General features: G+C 34.5%; 1 protein-coding gene and 1 long non-coding RNA gene across 4 annotated transcripts in view; one reads left to right on the top strand and one right to left on the bottom strand.

Moving 5' to 3' along the window:
* The window catches only part of LOC133615943 (CD151 antigen-like), a 53,848-nt gene extending 42,147 nt beyond the window's left edge, over window positions 1–11,701 (bottom strand). Inside the window, exons 1-2 of the mRNA XM_061974848.2 lie at window positions 11,535–11,701; window positions 2,461–2,545 (exon numbers count right to left, since the gene is read on the bottom strand). Of these exons, the coding sequence (XP_061830832.1) occupies window positions 2,461–2,544 (84 nt within the window). The 5' untranslated portion in view covers window position 2,545; window positions 11,535–11,701. The remainder of the gene's footprint in view (window positions 1–2,460; window positions 2,546–11,534) is intronic.
* LOC140679422 (uncharacterized) lies at window positions 1,523–22,378 on the top strand. Of its 3 annotated transcripts, XR_012050832.1 has the most exons (4): window positions 1,534–1,672; window positions 15,382–15,447; window positions 15,612–15,909; window positions 22,185–22,378. It is a non-coding gene; the product is annotated as an uncharacterized lncRNA (long non-coding RNA). The 3 variants fall into 3 exon arrangements; XR_012050830.1 differs by lacking the exon at window positions 15,382–15,447 and having other exon boundaries at window positions 1,523–1,672; XR_012050831.1 differs by lacking the exons at window positions 1,534–1,672; window positions 15,382–15,447 and adding an exon at window positions 11,059–11,513.
* The last annotated feature ends 4 nt before the right edge of the window (window positions 22,379–22,382 follow it).

Raw genomic sequence — 22,382 nt, 5'->3', positions numbered from 1 at the left:
TGCTCGCCCACAGACACCCTCTTCAAGCAGACATCGAAGTAGGGCTGCAACAACTAATCAATTAAATCGATTATAAAAAATAGTTGCCGATTAATTTAGTCATCGATTCGTTGAAACTATGCTATGCGCAATTTTTATTTTTATTTTTTTTTATTTTTATAAACCTTTATTTATAAACTGCAACATGTACAAACAGCTGAGAAACAATAATCAAAATAAGTATGGTGCCAGTATGCTGTTTTTTTCAATAAAATACTGGAAAGGATAGAAATGTAGTCTCTTTTATCCGATTATTAATCGATTAATCGAAGTAATAATCAACAGATTAATCAATTATCAAAGTAATCGTTAGTTGCAGCCCTACATCGAAGCAAAACATCTCGTAAAACTGCCAGAGCCAAAATACTTGTCCTCTTCCCTCTTAATCTTCTCCGTGCAATAATTCGGTTTGATTGCACAATATCCTTGAAATTGCCACAAATGTGCCAGTACTGAGACCGACTAGAGTGGAAGCCATGTTTACTTATGTATTAAACTTTGCGGTGCGTGCGACGTCATGATGTCATGTCCGCATGCACGTTAGATTGCACTCATATTAGAAATCACATTTATTGTGAACGGCCACTAAAAAGATCGAATTTGGACATCCGACCCTGCAGTGTGAACGTAGCCTTATTTACGTTACGTTACGAGTCTTCTCCCTGTCATCTTTGTTGTACCAGTAGTAGTTTGCGCTTCCAAAGCGAATCTACTGACAGATATAAGTTAGAACCGTACACTACCTTGTATTAGAAATGGCAACAGCGGAGGATGAATGCCTCACAACAAGAGGATGGCGATTAAAGAAGGAGGTATTGACTACGGCACGGACTACAATGTCGGACGAGCGCAAATTTTCGGGACTTATGCAGATCTCAAAAACACAACAGCAGGTACCAATAGGTAAAAAAAAATGGATTTGCATAGTATTGCAAAACAAAACGCCGTGGCCTCCAGCTCAGGCTGAAAATCGGGAGATTTTCGGGAGAATATTTGTCCCGGGAGGTTTTCGGGAGAGGCGCTGAATTTCGGGAGTCTCCCGTAAAATTCGGGAGGGTTGGTAAGTATGACTCAGATACAAGCAGTCCCGCAGCATGTTTACACTGCACACAAGGTTGGTATTTTCTTGTATTTTAGTGAAGTCCTTTTAAAAAAAAATGTAAACATGGTAGGCTATAGGATACTAGGAGCTAGCATCTTCACAACAGCTAAGCACACAAGCTGGACATATATGATAATAATTGTCCTTAATTGAACAAAATTGTAGTCTAAAAAATACATCTGTCAATCTAAACAAGTATCAAATAATTACAGTTGAATATTAGTTACAGATACAAAGTCTCCAAAGTGTCCACATTAGAATGTATCCAGTATCAAACATTCTGTGTCATGAGCTTAATTTAATAAATTATTGTGACCACTGAGTGTCGCCAAAAAAATTATCACTCCACTTCAAAGGCATAAGTGTCATAAGGTTAGTGTTTTTCATCATTGCCGTTGTTTTTTGAGTAATTTGACTTGATCAAGCCATTTGTATTATTCTATATAAATAATACAATGAAAGTATGTAGTATGATTCCTGTTGATATCATGTCGGATTGATTATCGCACAAGACTCAAGGCTCCAATATCGGTATCGTATCAAAACTGTAAAAGTTGTATGGGGACATTTCAACCTAAATAATGGAATTATGGAAAAATGTGTAAAACATGACAGTATGTGGATTGTATTGCATGAAAATGAGCTGACCGTAAAGGTGTATCTATATTTCACATCATTAGGACATCCTTCAAACTTTTTCAGCGAGAGCCGCATAGAAGAAAATGGAAGGATGCGGGGGCCATTTTGATACATTTTGTACTTTATAAACACTAACACCAATACAAAGTACCAGTATGTCAATCAATATATGTCAAACTATCTGAAAAAAACCTCCACATATTACCTTTGTGTTATCGGTAACAAAACAAATTAGTGTAATATCTAATTTAACCTCCGTGAGATATTTAATTTCTTTACTATTTTTTTTGACTAATAATATTCTGCCATATAATACCTTATTGAGGCCTTTAGCAGAGTTACAAACTTACCATTTTTTGCAAAAAAAAAAATGTACACGTGTTCATCACGACAGGACGAACGGAAATCATCAAAGACCATACACAGCAAGAGGCCTCGGTCGTCGGTCATTTTGTTTTTCAGGTCCAATAGGATTTGGGAAAGTTAAATTTTTTTTTTTTTTTTTTTTTTTTGCAATGTTCTAATCCTTGATGTGTTCATATTGTTTTTAGAAGGTGTTGCGGGCCAAAAAAAAAAACAGCGGGCCGCAAAATGGCCCCCGGGCTGCACTTTAAAAACCACTCTGTTAAAGGCTTTGACAATCATTCAGACCTAATTACTTAGCCTAAATGCAGACTTACCCAAAAGAGGAAGTTGAATGTAATCAGTAGGTATTTCAGGCAAATTGTTCCGCATGTTTTCTTCTTCTCTTCTTGTGCACCCATGCTGCAAATGACACAATAATTGAAGATATACGTTAATATACAGACAGATTCAGGTGTCAAATCTAAAACCAAGAAGACATTTCTTTCCCGAGGCTTTTGATTTTGATGAACGAGGATAAAATTGCTAAAGGAAATTAAACATTTATAACGATAGATGGAACAGAACGGTGTTTCTTAACCATTGTTTGGCAGCAAGCGACACCTGGAGGACCGCCCAAAAATGTCTGTTTCTCAGTTGTGGTCCGTATGGGCCACAGCGATACTCTGTTGTAATACACTTTTTCCACCACTTGTGGCAGTAATGGCAATATCAAACAAACGGAAGAAGTCTGGTGAAAAAATTGGTGGTTTATTTTTTTTGACAGTTAATTGAAGAAATATATATATATATATATATATATATATATATATATTATTATTCATTATTAATCTAGTTCAGTGGTTCTTAACCTGGGTTCGATCGAACCCTAGGGGTTCGGTGAGTCGGGCTCAGGGGTTTGGCGGAGGTCAAAACACACCCGACTCATCGTGTAAATAAAAACTTCTCCCTATCGGCGTATTACGGATACGGCAACAGCTAAAGTCACACTGATTTGCAGGTGTGTAATTTGTTGTGAGTTTATGCAATGTGTTGGTTTTGTTCTTTGAACAAGGTGATGTTCATGCACGGTTCATTTTGTGCACCAGTAAAAAAAACATGGTAACACTTGAGTATGGGGAACATATTCACCATTAATTAGTTGCTTATTAACATGCAAATTAGTAACATATTGGCTCTTAACTAGTCATTATTAAGTACTTATAAATGCCTTATTCGGCATGGCCTTATTATAACCCTAACCCTCTAACCCTAACCAAATAACTCTAAATTAAGTCTTTGTTACTTAGAATATGTTCCCCTGGTGTCCAAAAAACTCTAAATTAAGTATTTGTTACTTAGAATATGTTCCCCATACTGAAGTGTTACCAAAACATATAACTTTGTCTTGAATTTGGAAAACAACATTTTATTTTACACTAAAGATGTAAGTGATCGGTGAATGCGCATAAGAAACTGGTGGGGTTCGGTACCTCCAACAAGGTTAAGAACCACTGATTTAGTTTGAATGTATTAATTTCCGCACTGTGTAATTGTATGTAAATGTATTTTTCATCAGTTTCCATGACTCCCTTCTTTTGAAGTATATTTGATAAGTATTTATTTGTGTAATCAGTCTGATCTAAGCCTTGATTATAATCTTCGTGATTAACTCATGGTTTCATATAATTTGACAAAGTTGTTAACCTGTTAAACAGTAAGCAGGTTAGACATAGTTATTGAATATGATTAAAATCAAGACTACCAATTAAGTGTTAATATTTGAGTGGACCATGGGGCCCTCTGTAAAGGAAAAGTTGGGCCCCGAGGTCACAAAGATTAAGACGCCATGGAATAAAATATCAACTGGGCTACATTTAATGATATAAAAATGTTGTTTTTAATGCCAATACTTTGACATTAACAAGGAATTAAACAGGACACGCACATAAAGCTGTTATATTCTGAGCATGTATTTATTCACTCATTTTCTATCTCTCGCGACCAAAATTATCACGGTTATCATTAATATCGCGGAATAGTTGAACGTGCTCAAAAAATACTTATACACACTGAAATATTTTGACTGATTAAATTACCACAAATAAATAGACACGCTGTTAAAAAAGCCACTATTTTGCATGTTTTGTGTTTCTTATGCTTCACTGATAGTGTTTTAGTCTTAGTATTTTATCTGTTATAATGGCTAAGCTTTTATTTTTTTCACGTATTGGTTTGCACTGTGGCACTTTAAGATGTATTTAAATTAAAAGTGCATAAGAAATAAAATATACTATTCATTATTTCTGGCGGGCGTTGTGGCGTCCTACTCTGTTCAGCGGTCTTTAAACGCACTGTAAAAACATCTCAGTCCAGTATTCCTCTGAGTATAGAACAATCACTCTGTATGTACCGGTACTAAGACATCACAGCTTGTAGGTTCAATTTGTACAATTAAATATCTTAGTTGCTCAGAAAGTAATGTGTTTATATCAATTTAGATTGGGGTATGCCCTATCTTAATGGGGAATGTTCTGGTTTTCATGTTAGCATTTAAGCTGGCGCCATGCAGTCCGTGAATTCATCAAAGTGCAGTTATCAATTACCGTTTTTCAATAACTTTAGTTTAAAACGGCAATACTTAGTGTTTTACTGCAGTTATCAATACTACCGTTTATTGTATCATTCCTACCTGTAACCGGTTTTGAAAAGGTGTTATCATTTTCACACCATGCAACATATTGATAGAATTGGTTTGAATCGAGAATGGTGTTGAATCGAGAATCAAATCGTCACCCCAAAAAACAATCGAATTGTGAGTTGTTTTAAGGTTACTATCCTTGATGCCAATGAATAGCCTACTGTGTGGCCCTGAGGAAGGATCAGCACTTGTGAGTCAGACACAGCTATTGAATTATTGCATGTACACACACACACAGATCCATGAGTGAGCACTTGAATTATGGGAAAATTCCATGGATGTTGCATGCTTAATTTGATATAGTTTCAAGTTAATAGTTACACATTTAGCTCAATATATTAAATACCCATGTGAAATTAAATGATAGTTGACACTTCTCTACGTGAAGCAGTTGCTCATACTATTTAATGACAAAGACAACTTTTTTTGAGGTATTTTACATCGGCAAGTATGATTTTTTTCGATGAATACATTGGAACCTTTTGACATTTGCTCAAATTGTTAAGTTTTAACCCCACTCCACCTTCTCTTTGCTCCTTGGTCAGTCAAGCTCAGGCTTGCCCTCCTTCAGCCGCCTCCTATTCACTCGCTTTCCTTACCCTGCCCTACAAACAGTGCTGTCAATTCAATTGAGAACACGTTATTGAGTCTGTTAATTACGCATCTGCTGGTGGATGGTAGACACTCTTAGCATTGGCCTGCAAATTAAAAGCAAACAACATCTAACGGGGAACCTTTTTTCCTCCTTAGTTATTTAGTGCAGAATAAAACACAGCTGAGTAAATGAAGGAAATGCTCAGACGTTGTCAAAGAAAAGCGTAGGATTTTTACAGCTTATTTGTATTATTATGTAAATATAAAATCACTAATTAAACAAATATACTTAACTAAAGACAAAAGGCCAAATTGAAGCTTAAAAGTCAACAATTGAGATAATGATTCTCTTTGACATTTGTTTTCCCCAATCCAATAAACAAATTAAAAAAACAAAAAATGATTCTCGCAATGTATTAGTTGGTAAAATAATTATAATAGAACTTTTTCAAAACCGGTTACAGGTTAGAAAAGCTCCTTCTGGTTGCATGGAGATGACCTAAAAACATAAAAAAATAGATTTTCTTTTTTTTTTTTAAACGTTTTTAGTTTTTTATAAATTTTTGAAAATGATGAATCGATTTAGAATCAGGATGAATAAGAATCGAGATTTCAGATGTGAATTGATTTTCTTGTGAAGTGAATATATATTTATTTAGCGCTTTTTTTTGCATCCCTACTATACGCTATATCTGAGATAAACCATGCTGTTTTTAAAATAATATGAGCATTATTATTAGACGCTCCATTGACATGTTCTGCTTAAAATAAACATTTAATATTTTTTCTACCGTTCATAAGAATTTTCTTGAGACAAATGCCAAAAAAGGCTGACAATTAATTGGTTTGGGTTTACTATTAAAGACGTAGTGTATTTATAGTATTTGTACGATAATTTCATGCTCGACAAAAATATATGATAATTTGACTCGCACTGATGTTGTGCATTACCTCACATATCTGTTTACAGTCAGGTGGGGGCGCTGTTCTGCCAGTGACAGCATTTTTCCAACGGCGTTATTAGAAAAGCTATGTTATACAATCCTTTTAGTAGGGCTGTCAAAGTTAACATGATAATAACAAGTTTTTTTTTCATCGCACAATTTACGTGCGTCTTGTGTGACTCACAGTCCGTACCGTGGTGGTGGAAAAGTGGCGGCATTCCGTAATGTAGAGCAGAAATGCACAAAGAAAAATGCATATTGAATGGCGAGTTTAGCTTCGAAGCCCTAGCAGGTTGCTCTTACCACAAAACCAAAGTTATCTACATACAAATTATTGTGAGTCATCACTGGAGTTCCTAGTTGCAGTGTTGCTAAGCAACTTTTTTAAATCGGTTTCGGGCTAGTTTTTGGACATCTGGTGGCTTATTTCGGCTTGCTTTTCTGTTCCCACAATAAAGCAAAACTGTGCTGGTAGGTACTTAGTCTTTTTCTACAAAACATTTCCTGGTTATCACGCCCTACTGTCAACTTGGCACACCTCCAATGGACAAAACGCAAATAATCACAATCAAATATCTTAATCATTTCACAGCCCTAGTGTTTTTTTTACATTCTTAGCAATATTGAAGTGGGTATGTATGATTATTTATCTCCATAAACGATCATTTCAAGCTTCCGGTACGATAATCTGTCATTTCCCCTCTGGCAACGCAGGAGGGCTGGGTGATAAAACGATATCAATACACATCAATACTAGGGCTGCAACTAACGATTAATTTGATAATCGATAAATCTGTCGATTATTACTTCGATTAATAATTGGATAAAAGAGACAAACTACATTTCTATCCTTTCCAGTATTTTATTGAAAAAAAAAAAACAGCATACTGGCACCATACTTATTTTGATTATTGTTTCTCAGCCGTTTGTACATGTTGCAGTTTATAAATAAAGGTTTATTAAAAAATGAAAGTAAAAAATAAAATAAAAATATTAAAAAAAAAAAAAAAATTGCCTCTGCGCATGCGCATAGCATAGATCCAACGAATCGATGACTAAATTAATCACCAACTATTTTTATAATCGATTTTAATCGATTAGTTGTTGCAGCCCTAATCAATACCAATTAAAACTGCATTCGATAAAACGTCCGATGCATATATTTTTTTATTCGTCGTCTGGAAGTTTTGAAGCAAGGTTGGTTGCATGAATGAAGGCACTCGCTCTCTGGTCACCGAGCAATGCAGGAAGTGATCACTGATCAGTGAGAGTGACACAGCCAGTCAGGTACGAGTATCAACTATCAAGAGTGGTTGCACCCTCTTGTGTCTCGCGTTTGATTCTTTGCATGGAGTGAAAAGGGAAACTAAAAATGAGTACTGCAAAGAGCGAAGAAATCGTCGACAAAACAGGATAAGTCATTTTGACAGTATGGCAGTTTTTGGGGGGATTTATTAAAATGGACCGCTGTCAGACCGAAGACCACATTACCAAATGACTTCACCTGCAAAAAATAGTTCTTCTTTACATTTTGAACACATTGCACTATTTTGTTACACTTTATGAATCATTTATTACATATTCCTTATTTTCGACCCTTAATTTTAAAGAGGTTATCGTTGAGTGTTCAATGTGATTTTAGAATTTTGGTTACATTGATTAGAATGTTTTCCATGGTTGTGTTGACATTTCCAATACTTTCTGCCTTGATAGCTGAGGGGATTATAATCAGAGGAAGGTTACATTCAAAATAAACATGTTTACATGATGTATTTCCTCAATAGGTCATAAAAATATCAATACTTATCAATATCGATCGATACGAAACACGTGTATCGTGAACCAGTTTTCAGGCATATCGTTCAGCACTAATAATAATATGAACAAATGGAAAATGAATCGCGATTAAATATTATAATATAACCTGCTCAGTGGCCTTGTGTCCGCCCTGAGATCGGTAGGTCGTGAGTTCAAACCCCGGCCAAGACATACCAAAGACTATAAAAATGGGACCGATTACCTCCCTGCTTGGCACTCAGCATCAAGGGTTGGAATTGGGGGTTAAATCACCACAATGATTCTCGAGCATGGCCACCGCTGCTGCTCATTGCTCCCCTCACCTCCCAGGGGGTGGAACAAGGGGATGGGTCAAATGCACATGGTAATTTCACCACACCTACTGTGTGTGTGACAGTGGTAATTTAACTTTTAACTTTAACTTTTATTATAATCATTTGACAGCCCTAGTTTATTTTCACTGTAGCATTTTTTTCTAAACAACACCAAAGTGGTTATATATGGTAATTTTCTTCAAAATACGATCATTTTAAGCTTCTGGTACGATATAATGTGTCATGTTCCACCTGGCAACAAAGTAGTGGAATTTGAATTCATTTCAGACTTCCGTTGAGGCTTAACTAAAGGTTCATATATATATATATATATATATATATATATATATATATATATATATATATATATATATATATATATATATATATATATATATATATATAAACAAACAATACAGCTATGTCACGTTCAATCATACACATCTTTTTCAGTACTTCAAAAACGTTTGAAATGACAGCAATATTTATCTTACGACTGAGTCTTGACTTGCGTTGTCGAAATATATATTACATATTCCTTATTTTCGACCCTTAATTTTAAAGAGGTTATCGTTGAGTGTTCAATGTGATTTTAGAATTTAGTTTACATTGATTAGATTGTTTTCTATGGTTGTGTTGACATTTCCAATCCTTTCTGCCTTGATAGCTGAGGTGATTATAATCAGAGGAAGGTTACATTCCAAATAAACATGTTTACATTATGTATTTTTCTCCTCAATAGATCATAAAAATATCAATACTTAATATGAACAAATGGAGAAAAAAAAGCGATAAATAAATATATTTCACTTCACAAGAAAATCGATTCACATCTGAAATCTCAATTCTTAATGATCCCGATTCAAAATCAATTCATAATTTTCAAAAATGTATAAAAAAACAAAAAATTATTAAAAAATAAAAATAACATCTATTTTATTAATCTTTTTAGGCCATCTACATGCAACCAGAAGGAGATTTTCTAACCTGTAACCGTTTTGTAAATAAAAGTTACATTATCATTATTTTACCAACGAATACATGGCGAGAACCGTTTTTTGTTTTTTTGATTAGTTTATTGGATTGGGGGAAAACAATGTCAAACAGTGACATTATTATCTCAATTGTAGACTTTAAAGCTTCAATTTGGCCTTTTGCCTAAAGTTAAGTATATTTGTTTAATTAGTGATTTTATATTTAATTAGATTTAGATCAAATATTATAATCATTTGACAGCCCTAGTTTACTTTCACTGTAGCCTGAGTAGTCTTAGGTTCAATCCCGGGCTCGGGATCTTTCTGTGTGGAGTTTGCATGTTCTCCCCGTGACTGCGTGGGTTCCCTCCAGGTACTCCGGCTTCCTCCCACCTCCAAAGACATGCACCTGGGGAAAGGTTGATTGGCAACACTAAATTGGCCCCAGTGTGTGAATGTGAGTGTGAATGTTGTCTGTCTATCTGTGTTGGCCCTGCGATGAGGTGGCGACTTGTCCAGGGTGTACATGGCCTTCCGCCCGATTGTAGCTGAGATAGGCTCCAGTACCCCCCGCGACCCCGAAGGGAATAAGCGGTAGAAAATGGATGGATGGATGGATGGACCGCAGTCAGACCGAAGACGATATTACTTAATCACTTCACTTGCAAACAATAGTTCTTCTTTACATTTAGAACACGTTGCACTATTTTGTTACACTTTATGAATCATTTATTACATATTCCTTATTTTCGATCCTTAATTTTAAAGAGGTTATCGTTGAGTGTTCAATGTGATTTTAGAATTTAGAATTTAGTTTACATTGATGAGATTGTTTTCTATGGTTGTGTTGACGTTTCCAATCATTTCTGCTTTGAAAGCTGAGGAGATTATAATGAGAGGAAGGTTACATTCAAAATAAACATGTTTACATTATGTATTTTTCTCCTCAATACGTCATAGAAATATCAATACTTATCGATATCGATCGATACGAAACACGTGTATTGTGAACCAGTTTTCAGGCATATCGTCCAGCCCTAGTCGCAATTCATTTTCCATTTGTTCATATTATGAACAAATGGAAAATGAATCACGATGCAAAAAAAAAACGCTATATAAATATATTTCACTTCACAAGAAAATCGATTTACATCTGAAATCTCGATTCTTAATTATCCCGATTCTAAATCAATTCATAGTTTTCAAAAATCGATAAAAAAAACAAAAAAATATTTAAAAATAAAAAAAAATCTATTATTTTAATGTTTTTAAGCATCTCCATGCAACCAGAAGTCGATATTCTAACCTGTAACCAGTTTTGCAAAAATTACATTATCAATATTTATTGGATTGGGGGGAAAAAATGCACAAAACAGAATCATTATCTCAATTGTAGACTTTAAAGCTTCATTTTGGCCTTTTGCCTAAAGTTAAGTATATTTGTTTAATTAGTGATTTTATATTTAATAAGATTTAGATTAAATATTATAATCATTTGACAGCTCTAGTTTACTTTCACTGTAGCAGATGGTTCTAAACAAGTTTAACGTGATTATATATGGTCATTTTCTTCAAAATACGATCATTTTAAGCTTCCGGTACGATATAATGTGTCTTGTTCCGCCTGGCAACAAAGTAGTGGAATTTGAGTTCATTTCCGTTGCGGCTTATCTAAAGTTTTATATATATTTATATATATATATGTATATATAAACAATATAACTACGTCACTTTCAGTCGTACACGTCTTTTTCAGTACTTCAAAAACGTTTGAAATGTCAGCAATATTTATCTTACGACTGAGTCTTGACTTGCGTTGTTGAACTATAGAACAAATCAGAGCTGACATGTACGCTAGAGCACATCGGCAAGCTAACGCTAATCGTAAGTGATGATGCTCGTCGGTCATTTAGGGGTAAACTATAGATTTGAACAAAGTATAATTGACATTTGTAACATGTAGAAGTATGTATACTAGGTTTTGGACATTACATTTGACTTGACAGAGAGAAAAGACGGCCAGTAGGGTTATAGGACCTGCAAGTAGCCCGTGTGAGCTACAGCAGGGTAAGTCATGGTTTTACATACCTGCTGTGTCGGTGATACGGTCTTGACAAAATACTGTAACGTATATAAAACAAAATTCGCCTGTTTTTAAGCCTTTGAATGGTTTACAAAACTGTGGAGTGAGTGAAAAATATCCGACCGAGAGTTGCTTAAAACACAAGCTCCACCCCGGCACACCTTCCCGGACACCGTACTATTTTTTTTCCTGTCCGGAGGCCACATTTTTTACATAATCAAAATATTGACTGCATTAATATTAAGGGTAGTGTCAGTATCTTGTCAATATTTTTGTTTGTTTTTCCACAAATATCTGTGTCTTTGATTGTGTTATTCATGTTGTTGTTAATATATTGTTTACAAACAGGGGGAATAAATCAGTGGACACGAGATGGCTTTGAGAGCAAAAAAGCCAAAGGATTTGAATCTGGGCCAATATTAGTTGTAATGATTGGATGTGATAATTCAGTGATCAATTAATTTCCTTTTTATGAAATTGAATTGAAAAAAAAAAAAAAAATCTTTGAGTTTTATTTTGAAATACGAAAAATAAAAATTAAAAACAAAGTGTCTTCGTCCAAAAGCAATAACTAAATGTAAATGTTTGATTATCATGTTACATTTCATACAACAAAAATAAAAAAAACGAGCAGAAACGAAAAACTGGACAGAACACAATTATTTTATATTACGACACTGAAACCGGAAGTTCCTTCTTCTTCTTTTTTTATTCTTTTTTTTGTGATTTTTATAAACCTTTTTTTTTATAATATGCAACATTTACATACAAGCAAATAAATAATAAAAAATCAAAACAAGTACAGAAACAGTACAAAAACAGTACAAAACAGTGTAAGGGTGGTTTAAACTCAATAAAGCAACTAAAATAAAATACAATATATATATATATATATATATATATATATATATATATATATATATATATATATATATATATATATATATATATATATATATAACAAAGTGTAAAGCCATAGGCTATTTAAAAGACAAGACCGTGGTCTGTCCTTCCGGGAAAAACGGGGTGGTGTTGTATCCTGCGTTTATATATAAAATATATTGATTCACAATATGTCTTTCTGACGTTCAATATGTTTTGTATAGAAACGCTGAACGCATGATACAACACAGCACTGTTTTTCCCAACAAAAACTTCCTACATTCCTCACAAATATTACAATCAAAGATACATTTTAAAAGTAAATATGTGGTATGATGCTTTTATTATCAGTTTTGTTTTCTTTTCTTTCAATAGTTATCCCTCGCACATGTTTATTTTTCTGTGTTTTGTTTTTCTTTTTTATATGGTAATTTTACCTTAATATCTTGATTATTGTCTGAAAATTCGACCAAAAAATTATTTGTATATACATATTTAGAAAAATTGTACAGAAGGCTCGTTTATTGTTTTGTGCTCAGATTGTTCTGTAATATTGCTGTTGAAATAAAGTTGAAAAAGAAAAACTTAAGAACAACTTCCGGTGCAGGTGTCCGAATATAAACAACTAATTTTCGTCAGTTTTGTCGTTTCTGCTGTGTCAGTGTACATTTTAGACATTTCGATTTTCTTTTTATGAACAAAAAACGATTGTTTATCTTATTTTATTTTATTTTAGAGACAAAAAATAAAATTTAAAAACGAAGCGTCCTTCGTTTTGCGTTGAAAGCATTAACTATATACAAAAATGATTTTATTTTAATTTTATATTTCATACAACTATATAACAAAAATCAACAGTCAGCAGGAACGAAAACAGATGTTTATATTCCAACACCGGAACCGGAAGTCGTTTAGGACAAAATGGGTGATATGTCCATCCATCCCTCCATCTTCTTCCGTCGTAGTCTTTATATTAATCACCAGAAAGACAAATTCAGGATCTCAATGTGTTTATGTTTAAAATGTAGGACACAGCACTTGACTGTTTTTCCAAACAGATCAGTCTGCAGGCTCAACTTTTAAGTAGCAACTTCCGGTTTTGGCGTCGCAATTTAAAAAAAAAACGTTTTTGGTCTTTTTTTTTTTTTTTTTAATAAAATGAAAAGCAAACCTTTTTTCACATCTAGTTATTGCATTTCGGAATTTAAAAAAATAGAAAAAAAAATATTTTCCTTTTTATTGAAAAATAAAATTCAAATAAAGCAATATTTATGTTGATCAATTACCCATCCATCCATCCATAATCAAATGACCCAAACATAAACTGATCAATAAAGGCCATAGTTTGACACTTGGCACTATTTTGTTACACTTTATTAAACATTTATTACATACGCCTTATTTGCGACCCTTAATTTTAAGAGGTTATCGTTGAATGGTCAATGTGATTTTAGAATTTGGTCTTTTTATATATATATATATATATATATATATATATGAAAAAAATGTTTATTTTCCTCCTTATTGAAAAATAAAATTCAAATAAAGCAATATTTTTGTTAATCAATTACCATTAATCAAAATCAAAATTCAATGACCCAGCTGCAGCAAAAAAAATAAATAAATAAAATTAAAAAATGTTATGCTTTATGAATTATTTTTGATATGTTGTGTGCCTATTTTCCCTGTGTTAAAATCATGACCAACAAATTAGGGGCAAAAAATATCGCAAGTACCAGTACCAGTTTCAGTTTGCAGTTCATTATAACTATGCATGTAATTGACCGTAACCATCACTGGAGGGCAGTATTTCTCTTCAAGCGTCTCCTGGGGTTTACTTTGACCTCCACTTGCAAGAACCTGAAACATAATCTTAAAAGGAAACTAGATGAGGCAATTCCTGAAGGATTTGCGTGTGAATGCTCCAATGCTGAAGTTGAACTGAAATCCTGGAATATTTTTAAGAATTGTTGAAAGGGAGCACACGATTCCTGAACAGGCTGAATATTTGAATATTTAGAAGTGGGAAAAGTTTAAATCAGAAAAAAATGTGAGAGTTGTGGAACTTTGAAGAATGTCCCATTCATTTCAATGGGAATTTCCCCCAAAATTGGGAGTTTTGGGAAAAGCAGGAAGTTTTTTGAAAATGGTAAAAAAAAAAAACTTGAATGAGTTGAAATGGTTGGTGTTGGAATTTTTCAAATCGGTCGAGAAAAATTTAAGTAGTAACATGTTGAATTGAGAAATGGTATTATGGAATTCCTGAAATTTCGGGAAAACCGAGAATTTTTCCAGTTCAAAAAACAACTTCATTTTTTGTCCTGATTAAGAGGAAAGTTTTGACGGTGGAACGGTTGAAGTGGGTTGAAAAATGTGGGAGGAGTAGTTGCCAGAAAAAAGGGTGGAAATAGGGCTTTGGAAAACCAGGAATTCTGGAAAATCCTGGAATTTGTTTGAACTTGGAAAAAAAGGTAGTTTGAATTTCCAGGATGGTGGAATGTGTTGAAGGTGGAATGGTTTGAATCGGTTGAAAAATGTGGAAATGGTGGAATTTTGAAAAAAGGCCAATTCATTTTGAATAGGAAAAATGTCCCGGAAAACCTGGAACTCTGGGAAATCTGGGAATTTTTGGAATTTGTGAAGAGAAAGCCGGCGATTCCTGACTAGGCTGAACAATAGGCTGAACAATTTGAAGTTGGAACGGTTTGAATCGGATATAAATGTGGAAGGTAGAGCGCGCCAAAATCTGGAGAAAAAGAAGAAAGAAAACCATATGAGACTGACAACATTAAAAAGTATCCAGCATAGTTACTATTAGCTGTTGTGACTGTCCTAAGTATTTAAAAAAAAATTAACATAGCAATGAAACTTAAAACATTAACAAAAAAAAAGATTAGTCATGAGTTTGGCGTGCCGGTGTTCCAAATGGTAAAACCACCGTCCTGTTCTTCACCAACATACTGTTAACAGAGCGTGCGATGGATAAAACCTTCGACTGGGACCATGCAAGATCTGTTCTTCCCATGTCTCAATCTGGTGGGTTAGGGTTTTTCTTTTCTTTAAAGACGATTAAGTAATAATTCATTTTGCAGATTAAGGTTGAACAAGACCACAGATTACATTTTTGTATGTGTAAAAAACTGATATGAAAATATGGTTATGTCTAATGCTGTCTTTGTACTCTGCTAATTGTTCATCAGAGTCCGTAGGTACACCCCTATTTGGTTGCCGGGTCGTCGGTCCCGTCTTAAGAAGGAGGCCTAATCTCCCACACACCTGCTACGGCTGTGCCAAGCTATTAATACGTCTCCTGGATGGGCCTTAGAGGTCAGAAGAGGATCCACCTGGTGTCCGTCCTGGCTCAAAGGCAGCAACTTTCATGGAAAGTGGACCCGTTGACGAGCGGTCTGTGGAGAATTCAACTTTTATGTTCACCGAAATGGATGGGAACCGGAAAGGTTTTTGAAGAAGTCTTCACTGGAAGTGGTCTGCATTCCGGTAAACATGACTGCACACACACATAATCATAACTAGTGGAGCTTGTTATAGAACGTAAACATCCACAGCAAATAAGCAAGTTTTTCACACATTACATTGTAGCCTATTTTATTTGTCTATTCCAAACACCTTTGTACCTAATTAAGCATAGTTTGATATATTGAGGTCGTTCTTAGAAATATTCAAAAAATGTACCGGACTCCATATTCTCCATATTCTTTATTTGCTCACAAGTGTTACCATATCTGAGTTATTGTGGAGAAATATTGACAAAAGTACATTTCACTCACTAATCGTGTTACAGAAGAGGTCGGTTAGAATAATACATAACGGTGGTTATGGAGAACATTCACACGCTTTATTTGTCCAATCAAAAATAGTGAAATTCGATGATTTGATGCGTTTGCAAACAGCTAAAATTATGCACAAAGCAATTTATAACCTGCGAACATACAAACCCCGTTTCCATATGAGTTGGGAAATTGTGTTAGATGTAAATATAAACGGAATACAATGATTTGCAAATCATGTTCAACCCATATTCAGTTGAATGCACTACAAAGACAAGATATTTGATGTTCAAACTCATAAACTTTATTTTTTTTTTGCAAATAATGATTAACTTAGAATTTCATGGCTGCAACACGTGCCAAAGTAGTTGGGAAAGGGCATGTTCACCACTGTGTTACATGGCCTTTCCTTTTAACAACACTCAGTAAACGTTTGGGAACTGAGGAGACACATTTTTTAAGCTTCTCAGGTGGAATTCTTTCCCATTCTTGCTTGATGTACAGCTTAAGTTGTTGAACAGTCCGGGGGTCTCCGTTGTGGTATTTTAGGCTTCATAATGCGCCACACATTTTCAATGGGAGACAGGTCTGGACTACAGGCAGGCCAGTCTAGTACCCACACTCTTTTACTATGAAGCCACGTTGATGTAACACGTGGCTTGGCATTGTCTTGCTGAAATAAGCAGGGGCGTCCATGGTAACGTTGCTTGGATGGCAACATATGTTGCTCCAAAACCTGTATGTATCTTTCAGCATTAATGGCGCCTTCACAGATGTGAAAGTTACCCATGTCTTGGGCACTACTAATACACCCCCGTACCATCACAGATGCTGGCTTTTCAACTTTGCGCCTATAACAATCCAGATGGTTCTTTTCCTCTTTGGTCCGGAGGACACGACGTCCACAGTTTCCAAAAACAATTTGAAATGTGGACTCGTCAGACCACAAAACACTTTTCCACTTTGTATCAGTCCATCTTAGATGAGCTCAGGCCCAGCGAAGCCGACAGCGTTTCTGGGTGTTGTTGATAAATGGTTTTCGCCTTGCATAGTAGAGTTTCAACTTGCACTTACAGATGTAGCGACCAACTGTAGTTACTGACAGTGGGTTTCTGAAGTGTTCCTGAGCCCATGTGGTGATATCCTTTACACACTGATGTTGCTTGTTGATGAAGTACAGCCTGAGGGATAGAAGGTCACAGGCTTAGCTGCTTACGTGCAGTGATTTCTCCAGATTCTCTGAACCCTTTGATGATATTACGGACCGTAGATGGTGAAATCCCTAAATTCCTTGCAATAGATGGTTGAGAAAGGTTTTTCTTAAATTGTTCAACAATTTGCTCACGCATTTGTTGACAAAGTGGTGACCCTCGCCCCATCCTTGTTTGTGAATGACTGAGCATTTCATGGAATCTACTTTTACACCCAATCATGGCACCCACCTGTTCCCAATTTGCCTGTTCACCTGTGGGATGTTCCAAATAAGTGTTTGATGAGCATTCCTCAACTTTATCAGTATTTATTGCCACCTTTCCCAACTTCTTTGTCACGTGTTGCTGGCATCAAATTCTAAAGTTAATGATTACTTGCAAAAAAAAAAATTGTTTATCAGTTTGAACATCAAATGTGTTGTCTTTGTAGCATATTCAACTGAATATGGGTTGAAAATGATTTGCAAATCATTGTATTCCGTTTATATTTACATCTAACACAATTTCCCAACTCATATGGAAACGGGGTTTGTACAACAATTCTTAACAAAAGAGAATTATAACCATAGAGAAAAATGTAATTAAAAAAATGTGTACGCATGTACAACACTTAAAACCTTTAGTATATCAGTATGTGGAATTAAATAATGAAATGGATTAATAAACAAAGTACTAATATGATCCAATTTAAGAAACTGTTCAAACATAAAGTGTTCACCAAGTTCAAGGAAGAACAATCCTGATAAACATTTCGATAATTTTGTGTTACAGATTGAGTACAAACAAATGTGTTAAAAATTGCTATATGAAAGGAAAATACGATCTGCTTCTTCCGACTACTTTTCAGACACGTTGTTAAGAGAAACTGAAAATACGTGACGTACCATGTCGTAACTGTTGGCATGTTCGAAACAAACTAACACCATAGCCATATTCGTGATAAAGGTCCAGCTGAAAACCAAAGTACAGTTTTGTGTGGCCCTAAACAAGATTTTGTATGTGGCCCCATTTTGGTCTTGATTATTATTTATTTTACAGTATTATTATTAGACACCTGAAGGGCCTCCAGCCCAACCAAACCTGACATCAACGTCCCACATACACACACTCAGTATGTTTACATGCACTAAAACAGTAATTATTAGCATAAGTTGGTTGAAAATAGCTTTTTAAAACACATGTACAAACAATAATAATAATAATAATAATAATAATAACGTTAGTGCATGAGGCTTGAAATGTCTGCAAGATTTTGAACTGTATATGGAAAAAAACTTTAATAAGGTTTTTGATTAACATATGTAGATTATGTGATTGTGAACCAGTTCCATCTTGCATGTAAACACTCTCAATCCTCCTATTTTGCGTTCTCCATTGATCAATATTTACATGTTTATGTCTCTGTTTCTTTAATAATGTTTTTTTTTTAATCAAGCATTCATACCAGTTGTGTCATTAGGGATTTTAAACCCCCCTAAATTATTTAGTATATAGTATATTTAGTATATAGTATACATCATATACTGTATATATATTATGTAAATATTACATATATATTATATTTGTTATTGCTACTACGATACATTTTTAGTCTATTTTATACCTGCATTATCCTTTCCATCCTTACACTTTCCATCCTTTGTAACTGAGCTACTGTGTGGAACAATTTCCCTTGTGGATCATTAAAGTTTGTCTATGTCTAAGTCTAAGTTAGTGTTTTGTTTTTTGATTTATATTTTATCTTCTTTTTTTAATTTTTTACAAATAAATGTGAGTTTTAATAATCATATACCAACGGGTCCTGGTTACATATATCAATGATGCTAGATGGATGAATGGATGGAGAGATAAACTGTGTGTGTGTGTGTGTGTGTGTGTGTGTGTGTGTGTGTGTGTGTGTGTGTGTGAGTGTGTGTGTGTGTGTGTGTGTGTGTGTGTGTGTGTGTGTGTGTGTGTGTGTGTGTGTTCTTGTATTTCTATCCTTCTTGAGACATCAACAAGGTAAAGTACCTTCCATATGAGGACCGGTGAACAATTTAGCACCGAAATCATGGTCCCAGTACGAAAAACCATCGCATCTAATAGAGAGCCAAATACTAGAGTCCGTGAACATTTCTCCAAAGTCAGGATTTTTTGTTGATTTAATGTGCATACAAAAGTAAACATTGACAAGTGCAAAGGCAGCAATTAATGATAAAACAAGACGGCAGCTAAAGAAGGACTTCCCTATTCATCCCCGAAAAAACCCGCCAGGTGAACAGCTGATTTTACGACACTCCGGTGCTGACGTAAGACAACCCGCGTCCCATATGTGACCATAGGATGAACAAATACACTACGGTACTAAGACTACAGGGGCCATTAACAGTTAGCTTCTACAGCTGGGTTGCCCAAAGTGCGGCACAGGGGCCATCTGTGGTCCGTGACTTGTTTGTCATCGGCCTTAAGCACATTACAAAAAACAAAAAATAGAGATCTCAATTGCACCCCTGGTGGTGAAATCTATCAAAATTAGGGTGGTCCCAAAAAGGAGGGATTTTTCAAATTGACTGTGTGTCAGTTTTAAAAGTGCTCCCCCTCTGGTCAACATATGAAATAACAAGTGTGTTTAAACATTTGAAGTGCTCAATTCTGTACACTGCTGCTGGAATGTTTAATTTTCCTGAAAGAACTCTCCTGAAGGAATTAATTAAAGTACTATCTATCTATCTATCTATCTATCTATCTATCTATCTATCTATCTATCTATCTATCTATCTATCTATCTATCTATCTATCTATCTATCTATCTCCCTCTGGCCAAAATATGTAATAACAAGTGTGTGTAAGAAATTAAAATGTGCCACCTTTGGACAAAATTAATTAAAAAAAAAAAATTAAAAAAAAATATGTATATGGAGACATAGTGTAATAACTTGAAGTAAATAATGAAAATTAAACCAATTAAAAACAACAAATTCAAAAATAAAAACATTTACTAAAAGCAGTCTTTTTCTCACAATGTGTCGACTTTTTTCTTGTAAAATTGGGAACAATTTCTCATATTCTTTTTGTTTCTGTAATATTGCAATATTTTCTCTTAAAATTATAACTTTTTTCTGTAAAATCATTACTTTTTTATGTAAAATTATTACTTTTTTATGTAAAATTATTACTTTTTATGTAAAATTATTACTTATTTAATGCAAAACGGTGACATTTGTCATATTATTTGTCATTGGTTGAGTTTGTTCTTGCCCTGATGTGGGATCTGAGCCGAGGATGTCGTTGTGGCTTGTGCAGCCCTTTGAGACACTTTGTGATTAAGGGCTATATAAATAAACTTTGATTGATGTATAGATACAATTTGATTGATAAAATTCGGACTTTTCTCACAATATTTCCAATTTTTGTGTTGTTTTTTGAGTAAAATTATGACTTTTGTCATAATTTTGCCTAGTAAAATTCCGATTATTATTATATTTCCAAAATGTTAAAGTTTTCCGATAAAATTGTGACTTGTCGAGTAAAATCACGACTCTTTTCATAAAATTGCCAAAATGTTAAGCTTTTCTTGTAAAATTGCGACTGTCATTGAGTAAAGTTAAAAGTTAAAGTTAAAGTACCAATGATTGTCACACACATACACGATGTGTGGCGAAATTATTCTCTGCATTTGACCCATCTCTAAGTGTTCGCCCTGAGATCCAACTTGTATCATAATATTGCACAAATGTTCAGTTTTCCTTGTAAAATCTTTACCTGCGTTGAGTAAAACTTTTATTATAATACTGCCAAAAAAGTGTTTCTTGTGAAAATCCGACTAATTTTTCCCAACAAGCTTTTTTATATTTGCATAGTATTTATATATTATAAATTTTGTAAATACAAATCTTTATATATATAGAAAGGGTGGTCCTAAAGAGGGAGGCAATTTTCGGATGTCTCAATAATGTAGCAAATACAAGAATGTGTGTGTGTGTGTGTGTGTGTGTGTGTGTGTGTGTGTGTGTGTGTGTGTGTGTGTGTGTGTGTGTGTGTGTGTGTGTGTGTGTGTGTGTTCTTGTATTCCTATGCTTCTTGAAACAACAAGTAAAAGTACCTTCCATATGAGGACCGGTGAACAAGTTAGGACCGAAATCATGGTCCCAATACGGGAAACCATTGCATCTAATGTGTCATTTGCACCCCTGGTGGTGAAATCTATCAAAATTAAGGTGGTGCCAAAAAGGAGGGATTTTTCAAATTGACTGTGTCGGTTTTAAAAGTGCTCCCCCTCTGGTCAACATATGAAATAACAAGTGTGTGTAAAAATTTTAAAGTGTTCCCCCTTTGGCCAACATATGTAATAACAAGTGTGTGTAAGAAATTGAAATTTTGGCCAACATTTATAGAAAAAATAAAATAAATATGTATATGAAGACATACTGTAATAACTTGGAGTAAATAATGAAGATTGAAAACCAATTACAAACAAAATATTCAACAACAAAAAAATAACTAAAAGCTTATCTTTTTTATATTTGCATAGTATGTGTATATTATTAATGTTGTAAATACAAATCTGAATATATCTAGCAAGGGTGGTCCTAAAGAGGTAAGCATTTTTCAGAGGTCTCAAGAAGGTAACAAATACAAGAATGTGTGTGTGCATGCTCAAAGTGGGGACACTGCATGACTAAATGTATGCAAATCTGTAAACGAATAACATTTGCACTATGCACTAAATATGATTTGAAGCATAGAACACTCAACAATAACACTAATATATTTCTCCCTGTGTTGTTTTCTACAGCATCTGGATTCAATCTGAAGGTTGATGTCATTATGGCAGTTTTAATATGAAGATTCAGTAAGAAAAAAAGGCTCCTCATGCTGCAGTTATCCAACTTCAGAGGACAGTTATTGGAATAACCAGGTGCAGATTGATGTTGGTGTATTGCGTGTGCACCGGAGCAGTGCAGCCTTGGATCCACCGTGGAACCAGAATCCG

This window comes from Nerophis lumbriciformis, linkage group LG15, assembly GCF_033978685.3.
Source record: "Nerophis lumbriciformis linkage group LG15, RoL_Nlum_v2.1, whole genome shotgun sequence".
Lineage (NCBI taxonomy): Eukaryota > Metazoa > Chordata > Actinopteri > Syngnathiformes > Syngnathidae > Nerophis > Nerophis lumbriciformis.
Note: the sequence above shows the minus strand (reverse complement) of the source record. Positions and strands in the feature narration are given on the sequence as shown.